This window comes from Trichosurus vulpecula, chromosome 2 (genome assembly GCF_011100635.1).
Source record: "Trichosurus vulpecula isolate mTriVul1 chromosome 2, mTriVul1.pri, whole genome shotgun sequence".
In the NCBI taxonomy this organism is placed as follows: Eukaryota; Metazoa; Chordata; class Mammalia; order Diprotodontia; family Phalangeridae; genus Trichosurus; species Trichosurus vulpecula.
This window is the reverse complement of record NC_050574.1, coordinates 179,490,270-179,512,311: the sequence shown is the minus strand read 5'-3', so window position 1 is coordinate 179,512,311 and position 22,042 is coordinate 179,490,270. Positions and strand designations below refer to the sequence as shown.

The window sequence follows — 22,042 nt, the reverse complement described above, 5'->3', positions numbered from 1 at the left end:
TATGCGGGTGATTTTCTTCTTCCTTCAATTCCTTTGGGGTATAGGTCTGGTAGTGTTAATCACTTGGTCAAAGACTATGCATAGTTCAGTAACTTTTTTTTTGTTCCAAATTGCTTTCTACAATTCCTAGGGTAATTTACAGCTCTAACAATATTAATGCTTGATGTTTTTTATAGGACCATGCCATGCCCTTATATTTATCCACTATTACCTGATCTTGCTTCCATCCTCTATATCAGGGATCTCGAGGCTGCAGGTTCCCCACCCCTGCCCTGTATCTTTCCTTTCGAAATCTTAGTTAATTGGCAAGTTCCCTATTTATCCACATTGGTCTCTTACAGTTTTTCCTCTTCATTGGAATTATTTCCCGTTATGTGTCTTCAGAATTTCATTCCTGAAAATCTTCCAACTCTCTTGAACGGACTTCTCTTGCATACTTCAATTAATCAATACCCAACATTCCTCTGAACCCTTGGAAGTATGCTTTTCCAAAATGTAGCATGCATATCATACTGTGCTGTGATTTTCTTTTTCATCTTCATCACAAACTCCAGAAGAAAGTGGTCACTTCCCCCTAGGGTTCCCATTATTTCCACCCCAGCAACCTGTTCCTTATAATTAGTGAGATTTAGATCAAAAATGTAATTTCCCTTGGTTAGTTCTTCCACCTTTTGAAGATGAAATTTATCACCAAGGCAAATCAGGAAGTTATTATCTGCTTTGCTTTTGGCAGAGAGAACTTTAGAAAATATCTGGATAATCTAAGCACCCCAACACCCCAGTATCATCCCTCTATGCTTGTGACCTTTCTTAAATTTCTGGTTTATTAATTTTTTTCTGTCCAAGTGGTCTGTAGTATATAGCAATGAAAAATCTCTTATGTTTCTCCCTCTATTGGCCTTTACCCAAATACTTCATGCTTCCCCCATCTCCTAGATTATTTTCTCACATGAGTATACTTTCTTAATATACTATGCTACACCACCCTGAACCCTCTTTTACCTATCCTGTATCTTTTGGATAAAATATACCCATCTAGTGCCACGGTCAAGTCATCAGTTTTATCACACCAACTCTCTGTAGTATCTCTAAGGTTATGTTTTCCACTTTTCATTAGAACATCTAATTCCTCTTACTTAGTTTTGTTACTTTGCTTCTTTTCTTGGATTTTGTCTCCTGTGAATCTCTCAGTTTCTTAACTGCTATTCTCAACTCCTTATCAGTAGCTACTACTACCTATGGTACCTGGCTTGGGGAAAATACAATTGGTACTCATTTTTCCCCCAACCTTTCTAATCTTGTTATGAGGAGACCTGGCAAATACATTCCTACCAACATTTCTTAGGTGTACTCCATTTCTGGCAAGGATTCCATCATCCCTATATGTTAAGTTGGGCTTCATGAGTCCAAATCTCGTTCTTAAACACCACCTTCTTAAGCTAGCTGTTCAATTCCCAGATTAATTTTTCTCTCCTGCATCTGTCTTCTTCACAGCAAGGAAAACTCAACCTATTACCCTTGTGGTGATAACAATTATTGGCAATATTTTTAAAGTTCTTTTTGGCACTATCATTTGTGCTCATGCAAATCACCAACAGAGAATAATTATCACCTTTTTTACTAAATATTAAGAAATTCTCTTTTATATCTTCAGTGCATGCTCTAGGAAGAAAACAGGTCTCTCTACTGTTGCTATCAAGTCAGTAAATAACTGCCTTAGTGATCCTGAGCAAGGAATCATAACTTTGATTCTCCTGACCTTACTAGACAATCTCTCACTTATTAACTTCTGTAGTTCTACTATGTAATTTTTTGGGGGGAAGGAAAAGCGGCTTCTTCCTCTTCAAAACGTGCAGATACCTCCTATTCAAGAAGAATCTTAATTCTGTTTTTCAACTTTAATCATGCAGTAGTCCTCTCCCATGCCAGAGGAAGTTAGATGGAGCATTTGGGTAGAGCACCGAGACTGGAGTAAAGAAGACCTGAATGGCTTTAGACACTTGCTAGCAGAGGATCTTGGATGAGTCACTTAACCTGACTGTTTCAGTTTCTTCAACTGCAAAATGAGGCTAATAATAACACCTACTTCCTAGGCTTGTTTTGAAGATCAGATGAGATAGTATTTGTCAAGTGCTTAGCACTTCGCTTGGCACAGAGTAGGCAGTACACAAATATTTTCCCCCTTCTTTATTCTCTTTGTAACATTCTTATTCTCCAATATCTGATAAGGGTCAAGATTCCCCTCTCCCAGCTCAGGTTCTTTTTCCACCCCCATTGTAGCCTCTTTTTGGTTTCCTTTAGGAACTTCATTGTCTGCAACATCTCAGAGTGTAGAGGGAGATATATTCTTTGGGGACAAATTTGGTGAAAATTAAGGAAAAGTTAAAGGAGAATAATCTCCAGGGCTAGATATTGGTTTCAGGTTGACCCTATTTTTTATACTAGTTGATATTTTCCAGCCTTTTTAAACTACTTGAGTGTTTACACATTAAACTCTAAACTCTAACTAAATTTTTTACAGGCAATCATCACTTCTTAATAATGTGACAACCTCGCCCAATTTCCTTTCCTTAGTCTTAACAACTCTGCATGCACATCCATCACCCCTTCTTTGCTCTTTCATTTTGCTTTGTATGCTAATTGTTACATTTTCCTTTTCTTACTAAACTTGTCTTGTCTTACCAACAGCCTTCTACTTTTCCTTCTTGAGTCTTCTTTTTCAGGTTCTACTCTCTACTTAATTCTCCTTGATCTTTTTGAAGCTGGATTTTTCTTGATTTTGAACTTCTTTCAACTTGAAACCAGTATCTAGAGTTGAAGATTATTCTAACTTTTCCTTAATTTCCACTAAATGACTCCCCAAATTGAACCTCTAGCTTCTTCACTAGTTCAAAACTCTTCATATCATTTACAGGTTTTCATTCTCTTTCTTTTTAAACTTCTTTTTTCTCTTCCACTTCTTCCACAGCCTTTTTCCATGGAAGCCAGAGGTTGAAAAAAATTTTACCAAAGCTTCCCTTGGGGTACCAGAAGTTTGCATATGCTTACAGTGCTCATATTCTTCCAGCAACCAGAAATAAGTGAGCTTATAACCTAGTTAGGGAGAATAAATTGGCAAATACAGGAAGCTTCTTTCCCTGAGTGGCTCAACCCCAGGAGCAGCTACGTCTCTGGTCTAGCCTGCTGCCTCCCTCTTTCCCTGTAATCCTGCTTTAATTCTTCTAAGTTGTGCTGGCATCTGTCTCCCTTCTTATGGGGGCCTTGTGCCTCAGGGTATCTTTCCCTCACCCCACTACTAGTTTATCCTCAAAAGTTGATATGAAGGCATGTTCATGAAGCTTGCGCTGGGCATCAGAATTGCTTGTCTTTGGTATTTGTGTGCCATCTTCATAAATATTGTCTCTGTCATAAACTCTCTCATGACGTTCAGTAAGCTGAAACTTCCAAAGTATAATCAAACTCTAAAATTTATAGTGTTTTTACCTTGGCCAGCAGTTGAAACACTTCATAATGCTACGGACTACACATTGGCAAATATCTCTTCCAAAGGCAGTACCATCAGCAAGACCAATCAGTTAATCAAATGAAAACCCCAAGGGACGGACTCTCTTAGAAGGCACACATTTGTCAGGTCAAGTGTGTTTTCTCTAAAATTTACAGAGATTATGTTTAAACCAGATTACCTGATTTTATTCCATTTTCTTTTCTATCTTGGGGAGTGTTGAAAGAAGGTAAAAATGTTTATGCAAAAAGACACCACTTATTTTATTTCCTCCAAGGATTCTTTGAAGCCTAAGGATGTTTTTGTTTTTTTTTATCACTTTATCCCAACTCAGGTATTGCCCTTCTTGTACTTGATATAAATCATCAGTACTGCTATCAAATTAGGACACCATTACCAAGAGATCACTGAGCCCCTTCGTTTCAAAGAACATTGTGATGGAGGGATCCCAATGGGAGCTTTAGTGTTCTGGGATGTTCTTGTTACAATCTCCTGATGACAGGTAGGCAGGCAACAGCATTTATTAAGGTCTAGGGATACAAATACAAGTTTCTTATATTCTAATGGGGGAATACAAATCTTAAAAGGGAGCTGAAAAGCTGGGCATGGGGGAAGGATGGAAGGAGATAGAGAGAAGGTACATGGGAGGTTGGAGAAGGGGGGATGATGTCAAAGTCCAGACAGTCAGAAGCACAATGAGAAGGAAATGAAGCAGGGCTGGCCAGGCTCATCCCCCAAATGGAGGCTTCAGAGGAAACTTACCAGTGGGAGATTCTGGCATGGCATAAGAATGTTTCAGGTTGAGAAGACCCCCAGGCTCTGAGAGAAATTGATGAATCATGGTGGTAAAGTCTGGAGAGAGTCAGAGTCACAACTGGGAGGGGACTCTTCTGGGGGTGGAGCAGCTGGCATTATAGAATCAACTGAATCTTAAAGCTAGAAGATGTCTTAGAGGTCGCTTAGTCCAATCTGTAACTCAATGGGATTTCCCTCTGTAGAGTCCCCCAATAATGGTCATCTGATTTCTGCTTGAAACCTTTTGGTCTCCCCTTGGGCTTAGCTGGGCTTTGGGTGGACTCAGAGTCCATGCTTGTCAACTGTGCACAGCTCTGGAGCTTTGGTTTGGGTAAATAATGAGTATCTGAGGCCAACAGGGAATTCTAAAAAGTGAATTAGGCAAAAAGAAAAAGAACCTATATGTTCTAAAATGTTTATGGCAGCTCTCTTTGTGGTGGCAAAGAATTGGATATTGTGGGGATGCCCATCAAATGGAGAATGGCTGAACAAGTTGTGGTATGTGATTGTGATGGAACACTACTCTGCTATAAGAAATGAGGAGCTCAATGATCTTAGAAAAACATGGAAAGACTTGCACAAAATAACGAAGAGTGAAATGGTCAGAACCAAGAGACACTGTATACAGTAACAGCAATATTGTTTTAAAAATGATTTTGAGTAAATAAGTTGTTTTGACTATTATAAATACCCAAATTAATTATAAAGGATATATGAGAAAAGACACTATCTGCATCCAGAGAAAGAACTGATAAATAGAAGTATATATAGAATAATTTTACATATCTATATCTATATCTATCTAGCTATCTATATGTATATATATTATATATATATGTGTGTGTGTGCATATATATATATGTGTGTGTGTGTGTGTGTGTATATATATATATATATATATATATATATATATATATGTATACCTATTTGTGTCTAATGGCAACCATCCCTAGGGTGGGGTAGGGGTAGGGGAGAGGGAAGAAAAAAAAGAAAAAAAGTTTACATGATAATTTTGTTGTATGTTTGAAAGGAATAGCAAGTTGTGTATAGTGGATTTAAAGTTTCATGTGCAATCACCTTTTGTTAAATTATGCTGTGTTATGGAAATGCTTGTTTTGTTCCATAAATTAACAATTAAAATTAAAAAAAAATTTTTAAAGTGAATTATTGATCCAGGTCAGTTCTGGTGACCTCTCAAATGAAGGCAGGATGGTAGCAATGGCCAAATGGAGATATAGGGCAGCGTTGGTATCTGAGAGGTGGTTCTACTTCTGCTTGCTGCCATTGTGGTTGTATTGCTTTTATGTGGATGCCGACCCTCCTCTGACTCTTTTCTTTTCTCCTCTTCCCATTCCTATGAACAGCTTGTGCACCTCCTGGCATTACCATAGGAATTGTTAGTGAAAGGATGTAAGTATCTAGCTGTGGGAAAATATATACCACCAGTGTGGAGTCACCTGCTGATGATGATTAAATATCCAGGAGAGGGGGATAATTGTAGGCAGGACTAACAGCCCACTAGCTCTCATGACTCTATGCTGGTTTAATGGCTTGACTTAGAAACAATTTGAGAGCATTGGAGCTATTTAGGATCGGCAGTTTAGTCCAGAGTTTGGATTTGTAACCATTGCCCATAGTAGTATCTGGTTTCTTTCCTTTACTGCTCTTTCTTTGTGAGTTCTCTGTGGGTTCTTTTCTTTGAACTGGAACCATTTGAAATGAGTAAGAGATGTACATTAGGGAGAATGGGGGTCTTTGGTAAGTTCACACTCACATTTTATGTCTGTAGTTTATAGGAATAGACTGGAAGAAAGACAGTTGGTTACTATAATTTCCAAATTTCCATGTGAAGATAGATTGTTTCCAAGTTTTGTAATTTGTATCTGGGATGCAGGATGGTTCAGAGGGGAGGGCACTTACTTGGGAGTAAGAAGACCGAGGTTCCAGTCCTTGCCCAATTAGCCATGAGACCTTGGACAAATCCCTTCTCTCTCTGAACATTTTCTTACCTGTAAAGTGACGGAATTTGGTTACAACACACACACACACACACACACACTCACACTCTGTCTTTACACAGTTGTGCAAGTTGCTGATTTCTGTAGATTCTCTGCTGCCACTTTTCCGTAACTTTTCATCTTATCTTCAAATAACTTATCATTAAATTTATACTTGGTACGTTGGTTTCTTGGTACATTGGTTTCTTAGTACACTGGTTTTCTAAATGGTTTTTCTGTTTAATTTCTTCCCTTCACATCATATTACCTACAAGTGCAACAATAAAACTAAAGAGAAATGGGGACCACTAATCTGTACAAAAGGATCCCTGTGGGTCACATATTGACTTAGCTTAAAAATGTAATATTATCTGTTTTATTGCATTTTTATTTATTTTGTTAAATGTTTCCCAATTATATTTGAACCTGGTCCAGGTGCTTGGACTGGAAGGCACATATTTGATGCCTTCGATCTTGTCCAATCTCTTTATTTTAGAGAGGAGAAAACTGAGCCCCTCAGAAGTGAGCCTCACATCACATGGGCAGGAAGCAGCATAGCTAAGATTTGAACTTGGCTTTTCTGAGTCCAGATCTGGTGTTCTTTCTATTCATACTGCAAGAGCAAACAAGAATAATCCCTATAATCTTTGCACATTATCTTCTGAAAATGACATGATTTTCAATACATAATACCCATATGCCAATTACTCTTTGAGTGACAGTTTTCTAGATTAGGCACAGTGACTACATATACTTTACGTATCAACTCTTCAGAGGTTTTGGAAAGGAAGATGAGTCCTTGGGTATGAAGTAATTTGTTCTTTATTTCCTTGACAAAATAGATTTATGGTTTCTTTTTGATTGTAGCCCTCCTGCCCCCTTTTAATCCATTCAAGTGTTTTCCAGAGCAAAACATTTGTTTCTTGGTAGAAGTTAGTACCTTCTTTGAAGAGGTTATGGGGCTGTTGGCTGTGTGCAGAGAGGAAGTAGAAACTAAATTGGGTGGATGTTTGAACTTGAAAAAAAATGTCTTTACCTAGAGTGCTGGACTTGGAGTTAGGAAGACCTGAGTTTGAATCCTGCCTCAGAAACGTACTAGCTGTGTGACCCTGGCCAAGTCACTCCACTTCTGTCTGCATCAGTCTTCTCATCTGTAAAATGGGGATGGTGATAATAGCAACTATTGCCCTGGTTCTTTTGAGGATCCAATGAGAAAACATATATAAAGGAAAGCCTTTAAGTGCTCTATCAATGCTAGCTATTCTTATTATCTATGATTAGTTAATCAAGTCTTACCATTGACCACAGGTTTGAAGTTGAAAATGTACCAACTGATATTGGAACAGCTTTTAAAAGGGTAGATTATTTCCATTTTCAAGTTAAAAAGGAAGAAAGCTCCTTTGTGATGACACCAGTGAATTCAACCCTTTTCTCTTCTTCATTGCTTTCTCCCTCCAAATTTGTCAGATAGGGAGTTTCTTTAGAAGTCTTAACTTTAAATATAAAGTACCTTCTGAGTACGTTGATGACATTTCTCATCTGAATGGTGCTGGATGTTGCAAGTTCCTATGATTCTATTTTATTGAGGAAAAAGTTTGCTTTTTTTTAAAAAAAAGAACCTGAATTGATAAAATATCACAACTGTTTAAAAACTGCAGGTGCACTCATAATATTCACAATGTAGAATTTATTTGCTTTGGAAAATGTAAATGAAGTAGTTGAATTTATCAAGGAGAAGTTTTAGAAGAAAATGCTTCCCTGGCTCCCCTTCTCCAAGGGGTTATTCTGGAAAGCTGACAAATTGGCACGTAACTGACTCTTCCAGTTAGATGCTCTTGAGGTTGGATTAAATTGAAAGTCAAGCTCGATACTTCCTGCAGATGCTGGAATCTTGGACAGGACCTTGCTTATTGTGGTCATGGCTTTTCACAGGAATATGGCAGCGAGATTTTCAAATGCCCAGGGTGGATTCTTACCTGGCTACAGTGCTCTTTTTAAAAGAGAGCACGGCCGTTGCACAGATTTGGGGCTGTTTTGGCCCCTCATTGTTTGATGTTCTTTTTTCTCAGGGCAGACCATAGCTGCAGAATTCTCTGTTCTGTAATCAGCAGCAAGTGATGAAGTTCCTGATTCTTAGTATTTCAGTCTTGCTTTCCCCGTTTCTGTTCTTTAGGGAGTCAGTATCCCTTGTCTGAGAAAGTGACTCCAAACTTGACATGGACAGAGGCATTATTGGCCTGGTCCAACAACTCGAATACAATTGGGCCACTATAAAAGAAACTTCAAGCAAATGTGCCATTTAAAAACCTTACATAATCATAGCAGGTTTGGGTTTCCTACTTTCAAGCTTTCTTACCTCTTTGATTATCATAGGATCTGAAGAAAGGCATTCAATTTCAGGGGGAGAATCTGCAGGGCGTACGACAATAAGGCTGTTCATTCATGGCTCCTCTTTTATTAGCTCCTGTAGTGTCTGCATCACTCCTAGGCTCTGGCTTTGCTAAAAGAATCTATTTAAACTCAACCCAACTCACAAACTTAACTGATCCAGGAATTACTCAATACAACTACTGTAGCTTTTTTTGATAAGGAGGTTTAATACAATGGGCTTTACAGTTCTTAAATGACTCCACTTTTTTTCTATCTTTGCAACGTGCTGCTTTTCTGACCTTTTGTTCTTAGTAAAATTCCCGCATAGTTTTGTGATATTTTTAAAAAGTATACACAAACACAATATCAACTCCCCACCCTGTGGAGTAAAAGTTGTAACTCCCGTAGTTCAAGTGGAAGTGGAATTTATACCTCCTGATGGATATTTACACAGCTGATTTAAGTGCACAGCAGAGCCTCTGGACAATATTAAATCTAAATAGAAACCTTCTTTTGGGTGGTATTGCTGATTGAATGAATAAGACGGTTGATACCTAATTTTCCAGTGCTATTTTATGAGTTCTGCTCATCTAATGAAAAAGTTTACCTAAGATTTCAGTGAATTAGTCAGGAAAAGTCTGAGAATCAATGTATGGGTGAGAATCATTGGGTGGGCAGGAGATAGATACAAAGAAGTGATTACTATGTGCCTCTACCTTCTCCATCCCCCCATCCATGAACTAGATTGAGTTCCCATGTGGCTTTTGGTGACTCAACTGCCTAGTCAGCAGAACCTTCTGATACAAAATTCTGAATATCAAATCCAGGAGGCTCTGGGCTTGTTTCTGTATCTTAGAGTGATAGTTCCCATCTTTTGAGTTGTAGACACCTTGTGGAGGAGGCAATGGCCTTACTTCAAGAGATATTTCTCATTAAATTACTTTGTATAATAAATAAACATCTGAAGATTGATATGTTGGTGTTTTTAAATATGTGTATAGTTTTGTTGAATTTATTAATAATAATAATAGTAATAGTGGTAGCTAGCATTTATATGGGGCAGCTAGGTGGCACAGTGGATAGAGTGCCAGAGCTGGAGTCAGGAAGACTCATCTGCCTGAGTTCAAATCTGACCTCAGACACTTTCTAGTTGTGTGACCCTGGACAAGTCACTTCACTCTGCCTAAGTTCCTCATCTGTAAAATGAGCTGGAGAAAGAAATGGCAAACCACTTTTCTTTGCCAAGAAAACACCAAATGGGGTCACAAAGAGTCAGACATGACTGAAACAACTGAACAAAGCATTTATATAGCATCTTAAACTTTGTAAAGCACTTTATACCTATTATCTCATTTGATCCTCATTACTAACCTGTGCTATTATTATCACAATTTTCAGATGAGGCTGAGACATCACACAATTTAAAAGGTGTATGAGGTAATATTTGAACCTGGGTCTTCATGATTAAGGAAATATAAATTTATTTAATAGCATTCTTACATGCGTGGTAGTTTTTTTTCTCATTCATTTTCTAAGTCAGTGGATACCAATAAGTATATTTACCATCACATCAAGGTCATCAAGATTTTTTGTTGTTGGAAAAGAGTACTCAAAAATATTTGGAACTGTAGTTTAGATTGTCCCTACAATCATCTCTGCCTCCTCAGTCTCTTCGCATCTACTGGTTCCTTCCATATTGCCTACAAAAACATCCATGTCTTCTCCATCCTTAAAACTCTGTAAGATTCAATATCCCATGTCTCTTCTTTCTCAGTAAAACTCCTAGAAAAAACTGTCTGGAATCATAGCCTATATGTCTCTTCTCACTGATTGACTTTTCAACCCTTTGCAGTCTGGTTTCAGAACTAATCACTTAACTGACACTGCTTTCTTCATAACTACTATGGCTCCCTTAGTTGACAAATCTACTGCCCTTTTTCCAATCCTCATGCCTCCTGAACTCTCTGCAGCCTTTGCCACTGTTAACTACCTTCTCCTCCTGGATACTCTCTCTTCACTGGGTTGACATGGTACTGTTCCCTCCTTCTGTGTTCCTGACCTCTGGATCATCATTGATATTATATTACCTACATATTGGTGTTCTCCAAGGCTCTACCCTGTACCTTCTTCTCTTCCCTGTCTGCCTTAGGTGACTTTATCAGCTCCCAAAGATTTAATTCTCACCTTTATACACATGGCACTCAGATCTATATATCTTGCCTTTCTCCTGAGCTCCAGGAATGCATTACCCTGTCTGTTGAACATTGCAAACTGGATATCCTGTAGACATCTCAAACTCAACAAATCTAAAACAGAACTCATTATGTCCCTCCTCCCACCCCTGAAATCTATCCCTTTTTAATGAACTTCCCTGTTACTTTCCGGAACACTACTATCCTCCCAGTTTCCCAGCTTTATTACCTTGGTAACCTCTATTCCTCACTTTCTGTCACCCCGCTTGTTTCCAAGGTACCAAATCTTTTTTATTTCTTCATATCATCTCTTGACTCTGTCCCCTTCTCTCACTCACATGGGCATTGTCCTCATTCAAATCCTCATCACCTCTCACTTAGAGTGACTGATACTTCCTAATTGGTCTCCCTTGTTCCTATCTCTCCCCACTCTAATCCAGCCTCAACACGAGTGCCAAAATTTTTTTTCCTAATGTCCGGATCTGTCCATGTCACTGTTCTTAGTACCTCTAGGTAGAAATACGAACTTCTATATTTTTCTCTTAAAGTTTTTCCCAACTTAGCTTTTCAGTCTTATTATACAGTCTTGCCTCCCTTCTGTCACTAGATGGTCCAGCCAGTGGGCTTTGTTAATGTACACCATCCATCTCCAGTGTTTGTACTAACTATCTTTCATGCCTGAAATGCTCTCTCTTCACCTCTGCCTCCGAGAATCTGAGAATGCCAGATTTCTGTTAATACTCGGCTCAAACACCTTCTACATGAGGCCTTTTCTGATTCACACCCTCCACCCCCCCCCGCACCCCCCTGCCCTGGCTTTTTCTGCTTCCCTACCAGTTATGTTTTGTCTATTGGATAAATACCTATAGGTGAATATGTACATGTCACCTAATACTAATAAAATTTAAGGTCCTCCAGGATAGGGGCTATTTCACTTTTGTGTTTGTATCTTTATTTTTTAAGCTATATATTTGTCATGTACCATTTAGAGAAGCATATAGAGTAAATTCTCTGGAAACTAAGTGATGTAAAATGCATTCTAATTCTACACTTACTATTTCCCTGGGAAAATCAGCTCTTTAGCTTGTTAAGGCCAGCAGACTGCCTTAAACAAAAAGAAGTAAATGCATAAGAACACTCTGTATGTTTGCAGCAATCTGCCTGCCTGAGGTGTGTAGCCTGTCTACACATCACACCTTCCAACTGGCTTGGCAGTCTTCTGGTGGAAGGTGCTGGTACCTTTTGTGGGTTTTGTATTATTTCCTTTTTGGAACAAATCCAACCATGAAATGATCCTGTGAATTTGCTCAAGTACTCATCATTAGTAGTAATTACAATTCTGTTTCCTCTTGTTTTCAGGAATGCACTCCAGAAAATCTTGAATTGAAGAAGAAGGTTTTTTCTCAATTAGATCTTATTGTTGATGATAAAGTTATCTTAAGCAGCTCCAGCTCCTGCCTTTTGCCTTCAAAGATGTTTATGGGTTTGAAGCATGTAAAACAATGCATTGTGGCTCATCCTGTGAGTACCTGAACATATGTTTTTATTTTTTTTTCATTATTTCTTCTGTGAACTTCCTTACCAATCTGCTAAGATTTTTCCAAGAACCACTTTTATATCCTATCATATTAAATAGGTGAGAGTACAATGTTTATATTTTAATGGGACTGATATGTAAGTGCTGTAAATTTGCCTATTTCCTAGGCCTAAATAATTATTCAGATCATTCCAAAACTGTTTTCAAGTTAATGTAATAATAATGCATCTGCAGGAATCGTTATTCCCAATTTTTCTTTTCTTTTTATTAAATTCCACAAAGAAATATTACGCCTAGGTAGCAAAAGGGGCAGCTAGGTGGTGCAGAGGATAGAGCACTGGGCTTAGAATCAGGAAGACTCATCACATACTTACTAGTTGTGTGACCCTGGGCAAGTCGCTTAACCCTGTTTTCTCCAATTCCTCATCTGTAAGACGAGCTAGAGAAGGACATGGCAGGACACTTCAGTATCTTTGCCAAGAAAACTCCTAAAAAAGGGTCATGAAGAGTCAGACACAACTGAAAATGACTAAATGTAGTAAAAGACTCTGTTTGGTGCTGGGGATATTAAGATGAAAAAATGACAGTCTTTTCTCTCAATTAGTTTGCATCCTATCAGAGGATGGGATATGAAATGTGCACAGGTAAACAAATAATATAGAGAGGACAGAGAAAAGATCTAGATATTGTTCTGTAGGAAATTTCAAGGAGGGAAAATACATTTAGCTAGGCAGATTGGACAAGAAATCACAGTTGGAAATAAAATGGGCCTTGGAGAATGGATAAGGTGTTTAGCTCAGGAAATAGTTGGAAGCAAGAACAAAGTAGTAGAAACAAATGTATATAGGTAGGATAGTGAAGAGACCAATCGTTCAATAGAGTAGAAGGTACAGAGTGGATGATGGTAGGATCATAGGGTTTAGAATTGAAAGGGAGCTTAGAGATCATATAATTTAACTCTCTCATTTTAAAGAGGAAGAAGCTAAGACCCACCCAGAGAGATGTGTTGATTTGCTCCAAATCACACAAATATGTATGTAGTTAGTAGCTCTTCAGACTCTGAATCCAATGCTCCTTTTATTACATACTGTTGAGTAGTGGGAATTAAGGTTGGGTAATTAGGTTTAGGTGAGATCATGGCAGTTTTTAATGTCAGAGAGAGGAGTTTGGGTGTGATACACTAGGCATTTGGGGCTTGCTGAAAGCTCTTAAGATATTATAAAAGCAGTATTTTAGGAAGATGAGCCTAGAAAGTGGTATACAGGCTGGATAAGGAGACTTGTAGCAGAGAAACCAGTTAAGTGAAGCTATCTGGGTGTAAAGTGATAAGTATCTGGATAATGGAATGAGAGGAAGGGGTAAATTTTAGAAAGATCTCTAAGGAAGAGTTGTTAGAAACTCATGCTGTATTAAAAACACTAGAAAGCACAGGAATAAATGGAGTCTTCCTTAAAATTATAAATATTATCTACCTAAAACCATCAGCAAGCTTTATATGTAATGGGGATAAGCTAGATGCATTCCCAATAAGATCCGGGGTGAAACAAGGATGTCCATTATCACCCCTGTTATTCAATTTAGTACTAGGAATGTTAGCTGTAGCATTAAGAGAAGAGGAAGAAATTGAAGGAATTAGAATAGGCAAAGAAGAAACTAAATTATCACTTTTTGCCAATGATATGATGATTTACTTAGAGAATTCTAGAGATTCAATAAAAAACTACTTGAAATAATAAACAACTTTAGCAAAGTTGCAGATATAAAATAAACCCACATAATATATTCCTGTATATTACTAACAAAGCCCAACAGCAAGAGATAGAAAGAGAAATTCCATTTAAAGTTACCGTAGACACTATAAAATATTTGGGAGTTATGAAACACTTCTCACACAAATTAAGTCAGATCTAAATAAATGGAAAAATATCAGTTGTTCATGGTTAGGCTGAGCTAATATAATAAAAATGACAATTTTACCTAAATTAATTTACTTATTCAGTGCCATGCCAATCAAACTATCAAAAAATTATTTTACAGAGCTGGATAAAATAGTAACAGAATTCATCTGGAAGAACAAAAAAGTCCAGAATATCAAAGGAATTAATGAAAAGAAATGCTAGGGAAGGTGGCTTAGCCATACCAGATATCAAGCTGTTCTGTAAAGCTGCAGTCCTCAAAACTACCTGGTACTGGCTAAGAAGCAGAGTAGTAGATCAGTGGAATAGGTTAGGTAGACAAGATGCAGAAGTCAATGATATAGCAATCTACTCTTTGATGAACCCAAAGAATCCATCTTCTGGGCTAAAAATTCACTATTCCATGAAAATTGGAAAATGGTATGGCAGAAAATGGACATAGACCAATATCTTACACTGTATACCAAAATAAAGTCAAAATGGGTTCATGATTTAGGAATAAAGACTGATACTATAAGCAATTTGGGAGAGCAGGGAATAGTTTACCTATCAGATTTATGGGAAAAGGGAAGAATTCATGACACAACAAGAGATAGAGAGCATTACAAAATGCAAAATGGATAATTTTGATTATGTTAAATTGAAAAGTTTTTGTATAAACAAAGCCAATGCAACAAAGATTAGGAGGGAAGCAGAAAATTAGGAGAAAGTCTTTACAACCAGTGTCTCTGATAAAGACCTCATCTCTAAAATATTCAGGGAACTGAGCCAAATTTATAGGAATAAAAGCCATTCCTCAATTGAGAAATGGTCAAAGAATATGAACAGGCAGTTTTCAGAGGAAGAAATTAAAGATAATCACTACTGGTTAGAGAAATGCAAATCAAAACAACTCTTAGGTACCACATCTTTCCTGTCAGATTGGCTAACCTGACCAAACAGGAAAATGATAAATGCTGGAGAGGATGTGGGAAAATTGGAACATTAATACATTGTTGGTGGAGTTGTAAACAGATCCTGCCATTTTTGGTGAGCAATTTGGACCTATGCCCAAAGGGCTATAAAAATGTACACACCCTTTGACCCAGCAATACCACTTCTAGGGCTATATCCCAAAGAGATCACACAAGTGGGAAAGGGGCCTATATGTACAAGCAGCTGTACAACAGTATGTACAACAGCAGCTCTTTTTGTGGTAGCAAAGAATTGGAAATCAAGGGGATGCCCATCAACTTGGGGAATGGCTGAACAAGTTGTGGTACATGAATGTAATGGAATACTATTGCGCTATAAGAAATGGGGAAGATACGGACTTCATAATAACCTAGAAAGACCTACATGATATGATGCTGAGTGAGAGGAACAGAACCAGGAGAACATTGTATACAACCACAGACATATTGATTCTGTGATGACTAATTTTGATAGGCTTGGCTCTCCTCAGCAATACGAGGCTCAAAGACAGCTCCAAAGGACTCATGATGAAAAAAGCTGACTACATCCAGAGAAAGAATTACAGAGTCTGAATACAGATTGAGGCAGACTATTTGCTCTCTTTTTTTTCTCTCCTTTTTTGATTTTGTTTCTTCTCTCTCATGATTCATTCCATTGGTCATAATTCTTCTTTGCAACTTGACTATTGTGTAAATAAGTTTAATGAGAAGGTTTATGTAGAATCTATATCTGACTGCATGCCGTTTTGGCGGGGAGGGGGTGGAGAGGGAAGGGAAGAAAATTTGAAACTCAAGAACATGTAGAACTAAGTATTGTAAACTAAAAATTAAAAATCTAATTAAAAAAAAAAGAGGTCACAACCTGCTCAGCACCACCTTGCCGGGCTGCACCAGAGGAGAGACCTGAACCCAGATCTTCCTGACTCCAAGCCTAACTCTCTAGCCACCACTGCACAAGTCCTCTTTAAGTCTGTGTGCACTACATTTCAATAATAACAACAATAATGAAAAGCTGACATTCATATGGTAGAAAAAAAAAGAAACTCATGTTGGTTCTACCATGTTGAAGAGGTTCAGGGTATGATGGCTACAGGCTCTTTGTGCTTTTTGAAGGTCAGTCTAACCAAATAGGTCAAGACTCATAATCAGTAGTAATCAGTAGTGATAAATTGTTTAGCTATAACAAACCAACAAAACTGCAAGTTGACCACCAGTTGTGTACTATTTCCTTCTACTTCTAGAGAGATGGAGGCAGAGTGGTGGAAAAATGTGAAAAATCACAGTTTTTAGACCATCTATAAACATTAACTGTCAGTACTTTAAATCTGAGACCTTTATCCAAAGACCAGTGACCAACAAGTAAGCCTGCCATTGAATTAACAGCATCATAATCAGCTTAAGCATTCTCACCACAAGTTAAACAAAAAGACAAAAGAAAGTTGTGGCTAAATGGCAGGATGGGTCATAGTTTCTTCAGGGAGAAATAAATGAAGGAGTTGGCAGAATTTTACTGTGCATACAAAGACAAAAAGAATTATGATATTTGATGTGCTCAGGATAAGCATTTGAAAAAAAAAAGACCACCATGAAATTGTTTGTAACCTATGTGTCAACATCTGTTTAAGAAGTAGAGAAATTCCATGAATAACTCAATAATAGTCTTCAAATTAAATCAATATATACTTTAATACTTTGTGACTTCTCTGCAAAGGTGGGCATAGGGGAAGACAATGAAAATTGTTGGAAAACATGATTTAGGTGAAATGTCAAAGGCTTGTTGACTACATAGAAAGCTCAAGCCTATGTATTGTGAATGCTTTCTTCAAGAAGAGAGTTGAGAGGTGCTGGAAATGGTAAACAACAAGTAAAATCACACAAAAAATTGAAACTGATTATTTTCTAAGGAAAAAAATCCTAGTTACTAATAGAGCCGTTTCTGAATCATCAGTCTATATACAGTCAAACCATCAACTTGTTAAAGATAAGAATGAGTGCCAAAGTAGAAATACGAATAAACGTGGAAAGGTATAACATGCAATAGGATCTATTTAAACAGCTGTGAATTCTGAAAGAAAGAAGAATGAATAAAAAACAGACTTTGAAACTGGTCATCATCATTTCCTAAGGAACTTTAACCAATATAATCAGTTACCACAATGAAGAGATAAGAGAGCTTTGAAAACTGCTTTAGCAAATGAACCCTTGATCTCTCTTTCAAGCAGAACAATATGGCAATTAAATACAACATTGGTTTATTATATAAACTCATTTCTGAAGTTTTACAGAAGAAGGTGATAGAAGGTTATGATCAGTACCGACTCATAAAAACATTAAGAAAAGTTGGGGAAAAGTAAGTTTACAAGAAGCGAGATGAGAGACCCAACTAAGCCAGGTTAGCCCAAATGTACTTAGGGATGTCACTGAAAAGAGGACAGCAGAAAGATAAAAAAAATGGAAAAGACTTTCCAAGACTTCTATAACAAACTCATTTTTTTCTGTCAATGACAACTTGTCTACTATATTTGGACACTGATATTACAATCCTTAACATGTTGCACAAGAAAGAAGAAATGTCATTAAAGAAAACAAAGATGAGGAAAGCATCAAGTTCACACCAAGTAAACACAGAGGAGGTCAGTGCTGACGATGATACAGTTTTGAGGGTCCTGAGAGATTGATTGTCAGGATGGCTGAAGGAAAACACCAGATACTTTGAAAAAAGCTTCTAAAACGCACCCCCCACACACAAAGCAACTGAAAAATAGTAGTAATCCATGATCTATATACCTATTTTCTTACCTCTACAAAATCTTTATGAAAATAATTTTCATGCACATATTAACATTTTTGAAACATCTTTGAGAGGGAACAAATAGGCTTTTGTAAAATATTTTACAGCAAACCACATCTTTGCTATCATAACTGAATGAAAGTTACAAAGAATGTTTAGGCTCTGCTGTGTTTATTGTTTGTTGACTATACAAAAAAAGCATTAGAGGAAAATATTGCCTTTAAGGCTTTTCTCCAACAAGATATCTCCCACTTTATTTAGCAGTCCTCTGATTATTAATATCAAGCAAGGGATAAAACCTATGTGTATTTGCCAAATGTGTTTGCCATGGTCCTTGAGGATGTTCATTGCAGAATTCAAATGAAAGAAGGATTCCCTATAGATAAGAGGTTCTTAACATTTTGTGTGTTACAGACCCCATTAACAGTTTGTTGAAGGCTATTGATCTCTTCTCAGAATAATGTTTTTAAATGCATAAAATAAAATGCATAGAATTACAAAAGGATTGCAATTATGTTGAAATGCATTTATCAAAATATTAATAAAACAAATTTGTGGACTTCAAATGAAGAACTCTTTCTATAGATGGTGGGTCCCTCCAAATGCTTCCAAATGACATTATTCTGATTTCATTAATCCCTGGAACATAGGTCAAAAAAGGTTAGCTTAACTATAGGAAAACTAAGGGGATGCAGAATGGCTATTATTTAGATTATAATATGCAGATTCAAAATAGGATGCTTCATCAGTCAGTACACAGATGCTGCAGATGGGCAATGAATTATATCTAAAGTTGAACAGGAGAGGAATAAGCTAGATTTGGGAAATTGTGCATTGTTTTAGATAATCCCAAGCTCTTTCCTGAAACAAAAACCTATATTTTTATTTTATTTTATATTTTTATTGATAGCTTTTGTTTTTACATAATCTTTACTCCTGAATATATCTACCTGTCATACCCAGCAAACCATCCCTCATAACAAAGACTAAAAACCAGAAAGTTTAGCAAAACTAACCACTTAATCAGCTAAGTCTGTGTAGTGCTTCATATCCATACTCCTCTAGCTCAGGAAAGAATGGGGGAAAGTGATTTTTTTTGTCTCTACTTCAGGGCCATGCTTGATCATTATGATTATCTGGTGTTCAGTGTTTTTTTGCATCAATTCATATAAATCTTACCAGACTTCTTTGAATTCTTCCTATTCATCATTTCTTATAGTGCAGGAACATTACATTATATTCCCATACCAAAATTTGTTTAGCCTTTCTCCAATCAATTGGCATTTATTTTGTTTCCAGGTTTTTGCTACCCCTGCCCCCCAAATACTACTATGAATATTTTGTTAAGATCCATCTTTTTAACACCAGTTTTATTCTGGTGATGCTGTATGACTATAAAATGGAATGCCACAGTTTTGAGGAATTGAAATTGCAGGCCATCCAAAGGGTACTGAGGAGGCATATAGGGTGGGTATGAGTGGGCTGCAGTATATCAACCAAGAATTGTACAGGAGAAATGGTGAAAAGGATATCATTAGAAAGATGATTTCCTGGAAAAGGAAGTAGACTGACCAAAGCAAGAATGAACAATGGACACAACTTCTGTGAACTTCCTTGTTTCCACACAATGTTAAGAGATCCAGAGTAAGGCCCAAAGTGATTGGGTGGCCCTACTGGAGAGGATTTATGAGCGGCTATGGATGAGAGTTGCATAGGATGAAAAGAAATGGATGAATTGTGATTTGTTCTGTCTGAGGGAATCTTGTCATTGATCCATGGAAATTTTGGTGACAGATCCATGGAAGTGTTGAAGGAAGTATGTGAGGGTTAACTCTGGCTTTCTTTGAGTTTGATTTGGAAAAGGAAACAATTCTATTTAGTCTTTTTCTACACGCGTAAATGTGCCAATGAACCTAGTGTCTGCATTCTCAAATAAAACATTTTGTGCCTATGCCTTAATTAGTACCAATATTCCAAAGTGAAATCTATTGTTTATAATTTGGTGGCTTTCTCAAATGTTTGAGATGTGACTATAAAGCAGAGAGATTGATTTTGTCCACACAAGGATAGCATCAACCCATAGTTCCATCTTTTAGTGTGATAACTTCCCAGGAGCATTCTAACTGTTCTTCCAAGGATATCCTGAAAGAATGTCTCAGGAACACATCTTTCCATTGGAATTCAGTGCTCTTGGAAGGTGGCCAAAATTGTTAGTATCCAAAGACATCTGGAACCACCCATCCAGCAATTAGATTGTTATCATTCACTGTGCTTCCATGCCTGATGTAAATTGATGACCTCACATCTGAAAACTTCCAGTTCCAAAAATTCTGTCAGCTTGTTTTCAAATTTGTGTGAGGTCACATGATTAATTAGAAGTGTTAGACATTTCTCAGACAGGTTAGTTTGTAAGCCTTCTACTTTATCATGTTTTCTCTTTTACCTTCTTCCTTCCTTCTCCCATTGAAATGAAGCTAAATTTCAGCGATGTGTATTAATGGTAGAGGGATAGCCAAAAGCATCAACTGAATCCATGGTTAATTCAGGATCTCACTTTAACAATTTCAATCTCTTTCCCAAATTTTTTTTAAAAAAGAATTTTTATCAATATATTTTTGTTTTTATATCATCTATATTTCCCATTGTATTCTTTCTTATCTGCCTCCCAGAAAACTATCCCTTAAAACAAAGAATAAAAAAAGGAGAAAAAAATACTTTGGCAAAACTAACCAACATATTGAAAAAAGTCTGACATATACAATATTCTACTCTTATAGTCTCCCACCTCTACAAAAAACTGAGCAGAAGTGCTTTTTCATATCTTAACTTTGGATCCTAATTTTTTTAAAAATCACGGTTATCAACTAACAAAAATGACTCCAACCTCCTTTTCCTATAGGTCTTCATAGATCTTGTCCTCAAGTAATTTACAGGCTCATGTAATCCAACCAAATTCAGTATTGTTTACATTTCTCCCATACTTAGATCCCTTCATTCTATTTTTTTTCCTACCTGGATTCCCCTTTGTAGTCTTCTCCCCTTTCCATCTCTAGATGTTGATACCCTGCCTGCCTTTGAAGACCCAGCTTAAATACGACCTTTTCCATTAATTTCATTGCTGTTTTTGTTTTCAGTTATGTCTTGCTCTTTGTGACCCCATTTGTGGTTTTCTTGGCAGAAATATTGGGAGTGGTTTACCATTTCCTTCTCCAGCTCATTTTACAGATGAGGAAACCGGGGCAAACAGGGTTAAGTGATTTGCCCATGGTCACACAACTAGTAAGTGTCTAAGGTCAGATGAGTCTTTCTGACTCTAGGTCCTGTACTCTATCCACTACATCACCTAGCTACACCACTATTAGATTATAAATCCCTTGAAAACAATGACTGTCTTATTTATCTTTGTAATAAGACAAGCACTCTAACAACTAACCTAGTTCAACCACACATAGAAGGCACTGAATATGTGTGAATGAATGAATAGATTTCTTCTCTTCCTTTTTCCATGTCTCTGGTAGAGCTGCTCCATGGTCAGGGAAATGACTAAAAGGCAAATCTCAAATAGGTAGAGAAGGAAAAGCCTAGGTAATCCAACCTAAACTGAACAAGCTGGCCCTGAATAATCAAGATTATTATACTCTTTTTGAGGAAGTACAGTAATTTGTGCCTGTTCGTTTTAGACCCAGATGGTAAAGCTCAGGCAAATCAGCTATTCCTTGTGCCAGACTTTAATCATCTATGATTTTATACAGAGACAAGGAAATAGATTTAAGTGAAAAGAAAAACCTCACAACCAAATGCAGAAAAGCAGAAATACTAAACGCATCCTTTTCAGATCATAACACAAAAAAACTTACATTCAGTAATGGACAATGGAAAGAGAGATTAAAAATTAATTGGAAATTAAATAATCTAATCCTAAAAAACAAGTGGTTCAAAGAACAAATCATAGAAACAATTGATAGTTTCATTAAAGAAAATGACAGCAG

The 22,042-nt window shown here is 37.1% G+C and overlaps 1 protein-coding gene across 1 annotated transcript in view; it reads left to right on the top strand.

Moving 5' to 3' along the window:
• CRYL1 (crystallin lambda 1) overlaps positions 1-22,042 on the top strand; it is a 203,934-nt gene that overhangs the window by 111,091 nt on the left and 70,801 nt on the right. The window contains exon 4 of the mRNA XM_036746812.1: positions 12,216-12,377. Within this exon, the coding sequence (XP_036602707.1) occupies positions 12,216-12,377 (162 nt within the window). The remainder of the gene's footprint in view (positions 1-12,215; positions 12,378-22,042) is intronic.